Here is a 9725-nt window from a genome sequence, read left to right as displayed (position 1 = left end):
CCCTGGAAGTCAATGGTACACGTTAGTCCTCTCCCGACGATGTTTCTTACCATCGGTGGCTTTGGCAACAGGCGGTGGTTGGTGCGGCAGCGATCGGCCTCCATGTCGGGGTGCACACCAGGCGTGGGTGGGTGGCCTCGACCCTAGTGTAGACCGGCGAGCTCCATCACGCCACGCACGCACATGGGAGACATCCGCCCTGGTGGACAGGTGGACAAGGCTAGGGGCCAAAGCATGGGGCTAATCATGGGAGATGGTCAATGCGGTGGCAGACGGGGCGGGCGGGCCTGTTTGGTTCGTGCCCAGAATGTGCCATGCTCCAGGTTAGTCATGCCATAGTTTTTCTAGCAGCTATTTGGTTCGCTGCCACAGTTACAACTGTAACATTTTCTTAGCACACTGTCCCACACGTCATAGACTCATTTTCTTGCCAAACTTTGCCACAAGTGTGGCTTTAATTTTCCTCGCCGAACTTTATCTGGCAGCCACAGTTTACCAAAGGTTTGGCGTGGCAAACTACGACACCAACCAACCAGGCCCTGTAAGAGAGGGTTGGCATGTCCAGAGGCAGTAGCTGACAAAGTTGGTGTGGCCAGTTACGGGGATGAAAGCCAGATATGTGTGAAAAAAAGGAAGAAAAAGATGAGAGAGCATGACATGCAGATCCCTGTGACGGATGTCTAACAGATGCCTCACGGTGACGAATCCTCTCAGTCTCCATTCTTTCAACCAAACATTGCGTTCTAGAAAACTAGAATCACTCCTTGTCTTCAAACCATATACAACCTTAACCGCGCCGGTGCTAGACCAGTAGCCCTTCTATTTTTTTCACTATAATTATATATTCATTCAAAAAAAGGTATTTTCGTGAATTTTCGATTCCCCTACAATACCGTTGCAATACCCACGGTAAAGGTTCCAGGTTGCTGTCCATGTTCCCTGCGTAATAAGCAAAGCAACTCATTCAATGGCGATGCTCTACCAAAAAAAAAAATCAATTCGGTAGACAAATTATTGGCTTTGTTCAGCCATCATCGTCTATTTACTATTACTAGTAGTACTAATAAGTACTTATACGGTGGTGCACCTTTATGTATTAGGTATACATTAATCATTTCCAGGCTCTTTCTTCTCTTTTCCCTGGGGCAAAGGAAGCCACTAAATACGTTCGTCGTACGCATTTGTGCGAAGACTAAATTAAAGTGACACGACAAGCCGGTACGCAATTAACGAAATTCGGCCACCCCCCGCGGCTACTACTACTACCGTAATAACTAACGAAATATCCGTATATCCCACAGAGACAAAAATTAAACAACGCCTGATGATCACCGATTGGCCTATATATATAAGAACCGTTCTCATCAACGCCTAAACAGCCTTGTCCATTGATCACTTTCCTGACTCCCCTCACTCTCTCCTATAATCTTGGCGTCGTCTCTGCTTCGATATTACGCCAGCATCTCGCTAGCAAAATGGCTGGCACTCCGCGCGGCCGGCTTCTGGCCATCGTCGTCCTCGTCGCCGTCGTCGTGGTGCCGGCGTCTGCAAAGGACTACACGGTCGGCGACTCGTCCGGGTGGAAGCCCGGAGTGGACTACACTGCCTGGGCCAAGGGCAAGTCGTTCGCCATCGGCGACACGCTCTGTACGTGCCAATAAAGCTCGTCATCAGATTCAGATATACAGCGTGGGTTTAGTTTCAGAAGGTTGAAATTTTGGGTTACCGTAGCATTTTCGTTTTTATTTAGCAATTAGTGTTCAATCATGGAGTAATTAGGCTCAAAACGTTCGTCTCGTAATTTCCCACCAAACTGTGCAATTAGTTTTTTTTTTCGTCTACATTTAATACTCCACGCAGGGCCCCAAACATTCGATGTGATAGGTACTGTAGCACTTTTTAGGAATTTAGGGTGAACTAAACAAGGCGACAATGCAGTAGTCGCCAATGTTCGCTTGCCCGTAAATGATCGTAAATTTCCAGCTAGGAACAGTGTTTTTCTCTTACACCAAACCAGCCAACAGTAAATAATCCACGATACGATACGGCCTCCCGAACAGGCTGGTTGTCAATGCAGCATGTTCTCGTAATGTCAGTAGCACGTTCGTTCGTCCACGGGTATCTTTATCTTCTCATGAACGAAATCCTGTGACCGCGGCTTGCCGGTTTTTGCAGCGTTCCAGTACAGCTCATCGCACTCGGTGCTGGAGGTGAGCGAGGCGGACCACAGCGCGTGCTCGGCGAGCAACCCGCTGCGGTCGCACCGGGACCAGAGCACCACCGTCCCGCTCACCAAGCCGGGCACCCGGTACTTCATCTGCGGCGCCGCCGGCCACTGCGCCTCGGGGATGAAGCTCGCCATCACCGTCTCCGGCGGCACCGACAGCGGAAGCAGCGCCGGCCCCGCCATGCGGGCGACGAACACGACGCCGGCGGCTGGTGGCGCGACGACGACGGCCGACGCGGGCGAGTCGGACTCGAGCGCGGCTGGCACCGGGGCCCGCCTCGCGACGGGCCTGCTGTTCGCGGCCGTGGGCCTCGCTGTCCTGATGATGGGCTGAATTGAGGACCCGCTAGGGAAAAGGCAGTGCGGTTTCATGAATTTCCTATTTGGTTTCGTGCGTTCTCTGCTGCGTCCCCGGCCGGCCGGGCTCCGACCTGCACATGTTTGATCCGCTCTATTCCGTATGCCCTACTACGCCGCTACCATAGCAGTAGCAGGTTAATACTGTACGTCCAAATCTGTATTTTTGGTGTGATTTGTTGGCTACTCGCGATATAGTTCTGTTGTTCCTTATACTGAGAAAAAAAACTTCGTCCTTGACAACTAGACTTAGATCAAATTGAGCCTAGCCCGAGTTCGACGGGTTTTATCCCGCCCACGAAGCCTTATTGGAAAGGGTCTAGGCACAGATCCCGCTGCTCAGAAGAAAATTTCTTAGCCTGAGTTTGGCATGAAATATTTTTTTTCTATTTTACGCTATAAAACACCCGGGCAGCCCGCCCAGGCATGCCTAAAAAATGAGACCCGACCTGTTCAGTGGGACGGTCATGACGGGATTTTTCGGCCTGAAATAATTGGGCTTTTTTTTGGCCCGACCTAAACCCGGCCCAGCCCACAAAATGATCAGGTCTATTGACAACACTATTGCTTTAGGGATGCAACTTTTTGATAGGGACCGGTAATTAAAAAGCCTTTTCTCCTTCGTCTTTGAACGGCTGTCGTACTGTTTCACAGTTGCAGAGATTTTGTATGACGTCCCAACCCAAGACACCCGAGTCGACTACGAGCTCATGTGAGCAGGGGGGACTCTCACTCCGATCCGTCCGCGCACGGCGCACGGCAAAAAAAGGAACGCTGCTCTTTTCGAGAGCACTCCAAAGCCCGGCAACCGAACGACCTAGAAAAGCACTACATTCTAATTTTCTAAATTATTTAATATTTTAGCTTTTCTAGATACATAGTAATATATATATAGATGCAGGGTTAAATTGATCTATCTAAAAAATCAAAATATCTTATAATTTAGAGCGGGTGGCGTAGAAAACAATCAGCAGATTTTGTTCTTTACACATACGGCTTCTGCTCAAACACAAGATTTTACCAAGCGCGCATCCAACACCGATTGGATACAGTCAATCTCAATCAAGACCACAAGCACGAAGGAGATTTTCTGCTCAAGCAAGGAACACCGAACACAACATGACATGAGAATGACATCATCTCTCCGCACAAAGGTTTGATCGAGCGAGAGCAGCAAGGCTGCTTAACTGCCAATACCTAGTACCCAACGGCACGCAAGAATGCACCACCAAACCTCAACAAACACACCCAGTTTCCTCACCGGCATCACCTATTCAAATCAAAACCATCGTAAAAAAACGACGAGTAGAAGACCGCTTCACCTTCCCAATTGGAACCCTGCCAGCCGCTGACTTGTGCTGCTTCGCTCGCGTGCAACCTTGAAGCATCCGAGCAGAGCAGCTGGTTCCTTTCAGAACGTGCTCGAAAAAATCAGCTGATTAGGTAACCAATCTTCACCAAGAAATGCCGTTTTCGTATATATCCCGGCCTTTTTGGCACGCATGGATACCTTGGATCCCTGCACTGCACAGAGAGCCTACCATGGCTCAAGCTCGCCTTGCTCTGGCTCTGTGCGCCCTGCTCCTCGTCCACGGCGTGGCCCAGAGAGCCGAGGCGGTCTCGTACAACGTCGGCAACAGCGCGGGGTGGGATCCCAGCGCCGACTTGCCGTCGTGGGCCGACGGCAAAACCTTCAACGTCGGCGATGTTCTAGGTACAACATCATCCCCTGCTCTGTCTCGTACAAGAGCCAAAATGTGTCGCAATTCAGGTTTCGTTTCCTTTGCCACCGTTCGATCGCAAACCAAAAGCAGACGACGTCCCTGATCGTGCAAGACGCATCCATATGTGTTAAGATCACACAATAATTTTTTGCTTACAAGTACGTTCGTTCCCTCTTGATCCAGTGTTTCAGTACTCCACCGACCACACCCTGGACGAAGTCGACGAGGCCGGGTTCAACAACTGCAGCGCCGCGAACGCGCTCCTGTCCCAGAACGACGGCAACACGACGGTGCCGCTGACGGCGCCCGGCGACCGATACTTCATCTGCGGCAACCAGCTGCACTGCCTGGGCGGGATGAAGCTGCACGTGCTCGTCAACCAGCCGGCGGGAGGAGCTCCGGCGGGCGCCCCGACGCAGTCCCCGCCGCAGACGGGCTCCGGGGCCGCCCTTGGGCCCAGCACCGACGACGCGGGCATCCCCTGGCTCGTGCTCGGCGGGTCGCACCGAGCTACGGTAGGGCCCCTGCTGGTGACGTGGCTGTTTGTAGCAGCGGCAGCTGTGCTTGTATGAGCAATTGAGGATCGACTGCTTGTATGAGCAATTGAGGATCGAGGAAGAGGTGTTTTGAATTTTTTAAGGGTAAAGTACATTTTTAAACCTTCAACTCATATTGAAGTTTTATTTTTAACCTTCAACTATGAAACCGGCTAACAGACACGCTTCAATTGTCAAAACCGGACAAATTTGGTTCTCGACCGGTTTTAAAAGCAGTTTTCTATTTTTCTAATAATAATAAAATCCGGTTCGATCTCTAAAAGTTCATAATTAATTTATTTTAAATTATAAAAATATGAAACTACCTCATGCTTTCTTCTAAAAATATTATATATATGTTGATGCTATGTGAGAATTTGCAAGCGTGGAGATGAAGGCAGGGAACTGTCATGGGAAAAATGGAAAGCGAACAATTTAATTCCTTGTGAAATTAAATTTCGTGCAAAATTTAAAATAATTTTAAATATAGCATCAACATATATGACATTTTTAGAAGAAAACATGAACTAGTTTCATACTTTTATAATTTAAAATAAATTAATTACGCCACTTCTAGAGATCAAACCGGATTTTTATTATTATTAGAAAAATAGAAAAACCATTTTTGAAACCAGCTGAGGACCAAATTTGTTCGGTTTTGACCGTTGGAGGATGTCAGTTGCCCGATTTCATAGTTGAAGGTTGAAAATCGAACTTCAATGCGAGTTGAAGAATATACTTTACTCTTTTTTTAATGATGAAAACAGGTGTTTTGATTTTTACTATGGGCGGTTTGCAACCACGACATGCGACACAAGTAGCACGAATCTGTGATTTCATCTCTTAGACGGTCTCCAACAACCGTTACCCAAAATACAAGACCCATTTCACATTTGGGTAGCGCTACAGACAAAGGATTCAATACCCATTTTTTGTCTTCTCCAACAACAAGACTCAAAATAGAACATTTCTACAAATGGGTCTTCAGGAGAGAGAATACTCAGATTTGGGTTATACCTCTTCTGACACACAAAATGGGTCTTCCATATAGGTACTCTGTTGGAGGTTATATGTATTCTATTGGAGACCCATTTTTTGTTTGGGTCTCTTGATGCATCTCCTGTTGGAGACAGCCTTAGAGCAACTTCAATAGACTCTCTATTTTGTACTGTATAATTTGATTTAGAGAATATGATGTAACGTGAGCCCCTCTCCCGTACAAGAGGAACTTGAGCTAGCGGTCGGTGAATGCCTACTCACAGTGCACCCCGCGCATCCTCAACGGCCGTGAATTGCTGGTCAGCCTCGCCGTACGCATCGTTGCCGAAGCTGTCGCGCGCCACCACGAACGCCTCTTTGGTGGTGTTGTAGTGCCTAGCCATTTAGATCCTATCAGAAGCCGCGGAGGTTAGCTGGGGCAAGGAACTTAATGTCGATTATGTTAGTAGCAGTGGGTGGGGCAGCAGGGCGAGCATTCGGTGCGGCGAGAGCTGGTGGATCAATGGCAGGGAGCTGAACACCAGTATGATTGAAGAAGTCACCAGCGATGAAGTCAAGGTCGACGACAATGGTGGAGACAAGGTTAGCATTGGTGGGTGGGGTGTGGTAGTAAGCACTTAGGAAGTCGTCGGCGCTGAGGTTGAGGCAGCTGGTTGTGGCGTTGAGGCAAAACCCGCTATGGTTGAAATCCCCGAGGCCGAATCCGCTGTCTAAGTCACCGAGACCAAATCCGTCCTCTAGGCCGGTGGCGCCGGTGCCAGCCCATTGAGGTCGCCCTCTCCGCCGGTGGCGCTGAAGCCCAACTTGCTGTCGTTGTGTTCGATGAGACTGAATCTGCCCTCTCCGCCGATGGCCCTAAACCCAAAGCCAAAACCAACTTCACCAGTGGATGCTTCAGCAGCATACACATCAAAGGAAAGCAGAGGTGAGTTCATCAATTGTTCCATTTCATCGAAGAACGCATATCTCCTCTTCTTCTTCGGGCAATTCAGTTGGACTACATCATTGTAGGTTTGTTTGAGGGTTGGATCTAGTAGGGGGGCTTAAGTCCCCTATTGCTTTCAGGTGGAGAGGCTGGAGGTTGAAGATGATGACTTTAGCCTCCCCTGAACTTTCATCCTAGATTTGTCACTGGTTAGAGTCTTTGAAATTTTTCGCTGCATCGCTGCCTGGAGTACACAATATCGGTCTCAATAGTCAGCTGCATGTACTTTCAAGAAGGGGGACAATGATTAGCTTATTTTTATCGAGACGACAAGATCAAAAGTAGAATTATTAATAAGTAGCACCTCGCTAACTCCTCCCATTGGATATCTGAGTTTCCTTGGGCCAAAAGGCTCTTGGATTCTCTCCTCAGCTGGATCAACTTGTGGGTGTGCTCATTTGGCTTGTGCCTCTGCCTCGGTCACATGACTACATTGTTGCCCACCGATCCAGGCTATAGGTCGAGCGAAAGCACCACCAATCTAGGCTACAGGTCGAGGTTGAGCGGAAGCTAATGGTCGTCCATCACGATCGCACACTTCTGCTAACTCTCTATAGAATGCAACAGAGAAGTAGTGAAGGGACAATGCAACAGAAAAGTCTAATGACCCGTTAGTTTAAGGAGTTCACTTTTCAATCAAAATGTTGTGCAACTACTAGGCACTAAAGTCCCACTAGCGCATTGAAATGCCAGCTTCAGCAAAAGGCATTGGCGCCCTGAGTCACATACACCCAAATTAGGACTTGCATAAACACAATGATAACTCAGGAGAATCTACCATAATCTTACTTACTGTAATGTCCTAAGTGTGTTTTCTCTCGCTTGCTGCCTCTAGAGCCATAGATGGATCTAGTGGTGTGGCGACAGGGAGGGGCTTAAGCCCCCCTACCATCGTTGATCCCATGAAGCCCCCTAGAGTCCCTCCAATTTTTTTGCAATGGTTGATTTGAGGAGGATAGGCTAGAGATTGAAGATAAACTTGCAGCCCCTGAACTTTCATCCTAGATTGGTCACTGTCCAGAGTAGATGTGGCCAGACACCGGCCGCCGCAGCCATAGAGCCATCAGAAAGCCCTAGTTTGGGTTTGGCTAATTGATGAAACCCATTGGACTAATGCTTGACCCAAGTGTGTAGAGTAGAAAGGATAGTCCAAGGCCAAGTGTTGGAGCAAGATGAAGTCCTTGGTGATGATGGTGGACATGTGATGATGATCAAGCTCTAAACTTAGAAAAGCAGAAAGAGAAAAATAAAATGGGCTCAAGGCAAAGGTATATTTGTTAGAGCCATTTTGTTTTGCTACTCAAGACACCAAGTGGGTGTGAGTGGGTTTAGGATAGATAGTCGTACTATTAAGAGGGGCGATCTTGATGCAAATACGGTTGTCTCAGTGCCAATAGGTGAATCAACACTTGCATTTGCATTAGGACCTAGTATTCTAACTTAACACCATTGAAAATGCTTTGAAAATATGCTAACACACGTGCACAATGGTTAGACACAATGTGTTTAGCACTTGGGAGCAAGGGTGAAGAAGTTGGAGTTGAAAAGGAGGTAAAGAGAGGGACCGGACCCAGTGTTTTGGTTGGATCGGACCTAGGGGGATAGAGTCTGATCACTAACCCTAGGTCTTGGCCAGACCTGGTGGTCGGACAGGACCCTACGCTATGAATAGTCCATTTGATCAACTTTCAGGTGGCATGTACATGTGGTGATACGGGGTGCTCCATACTCAGCGAAGTGAGTCTAGCTGGTTGGACCGGACCCAGTCCGAAGTCCCTAGGATCTCTCGGTGTGTTTTTCATCATGAACGGACTCTAGGGTCTCAGCATGGCCAGACATGACGACAGTATTTCATGCGAGTCCGGTCAAGGTGTCTGAGGCGCATGGGCGAACATGGCTGTGCTAACCGGACTCTGGCGTGGGTCCAGTCACATGGACCAGACGCTGTCCTATCGATTTAAGCGCTCAGGAACCTTTCTGTTTTGCTCTAGACTCATGGGCGTGAGAGTGTCCAGACGCTGGCGGTGCATTCGGTCTAGAGTAGCTGACTTCGTGTGGTTTGATTTAGTTGTTGAAGTTCAGCGGCTGTGGTTGAATGGGGAGGCCACATGTCGCTTATCTATGGACCGGACCCTACTGGCACTACTATAGATTGACTTATCACTATCGCTACTTTCACTGTTGTAGTAATAGAAACGACTGTGTTTTACTTCCACCACCGGTTGGACCGATAGCGAGGCCTCCTGATGAAGGAAACTGGCAGTTGAAACTTCTACCACCCATGGGTTAATAGTAGATGCAATAGTGGTATTTTCTCCATCGCATGAAAAGCAGAGCCAACTAGATAGGTGTTCCGATCGCTGGCTCTACACAACCGTTTGGTCTACCGGCGGTAGTAAATTCAACGTGAGTTATTTCCCCATTTCCCAACTACCAACAACACAGTTGCACCACCATTCCACTTCTCCATATTCAAGGTTGGCACATTGTTCCTCTCTCCATTGCACGCCTCGTGCCACGTCGCCGCCACCTCCCGCATGGTCGACGCATAGTTTCTCTCACAATTTATGTGAACCATTACATGCCTCGTGCCATGCCGCCACCAGATCCAAAGGCAAGGGTATGCTTTTGCACTTCACTGATGGATCTTTAGCAGATTATTTTTCTCTTGAGTGATCTCATTACTAAGAAAGCTCTCATCCTACTGCACAATGACAATCGTAGGCTTTTCAAAATGGAGGTGTCCCCCAACAACAGGAACACACTAGCTAGCCTCACAGAGGATCTTGTTCTAGAGATCCTCCACCACATCCTTGCTCGCTCCTTGTTCTCCTGCAAATGTGTCTATCGCTCCTAGAAGCGCCTCATCTTCGACAACTGTTAGGTTCTGCCCTAGA

General features: G+C 48.4%; 2 protein-coding genes across 2 annotated transcripts; both read left to right on the top strand.

The window, feature by feature from the left end:
- Positions 1-1388: 1388 nt before the first annotated feature.
- LOC136494443 (mavicyanin-like) lies at positions 1389-2818 on the top strand. The gene is made up of 2 exons (XM_066490608.1): positions 1389-1647; positions 2176-2818. The coding sequence occupies exons 1-2, from the start codon at positions 1476-1478 to the stop codon at positions 2559-2561; spliced, it is 558 nt and encodes a 185-aa protein (XP_066346705.1). The 5' UTR covers positions 1389-1475; the 3' UTR covers positions 2562-2818.
- Positions 2819-4102: 1284 nt separating this feature from the next.
- On the top strand, positions 4103-5080 carry LOC136490585 (stellacyanin-like). The gene is made up of 2 exons (XM_066486790.1): positions 4103-4298; positions 4492-5080. Exons 1-2 carry the CDS (start codon positions 4127-4129, stop codon positions 4878-4880), a joined length of 561 nt encoding a protein of 186 aa, XP_066342887.1. The 5' UTR covers positions 4103-4126; the 3' UTR covers positions 4881-5080.
- Positions 5081-9725: the final 4645 nt, after the last annotated feature.

The sequence above is a fragment of the Miscanthus floridulus genome, chromosome 11 (assembly GCF_019320115.1).
Source record: "Miscanthus floridulus cultivar M001 chromosome 11, ASM1932011v1, whole genome shotgun sequence".
Taxonomy (NCBI): domain Eukaryota; kingdom Viridiplantae; phylum Streptophyta; class Magnoliopsida; order Poales; family Poaceae; genus Miscanthus; species Miscanthus floridulus.
Note: the sequence above shows the minus strand (reverse complement) of the source record. Positions and strands in the feature narration are given on the sequence as shown.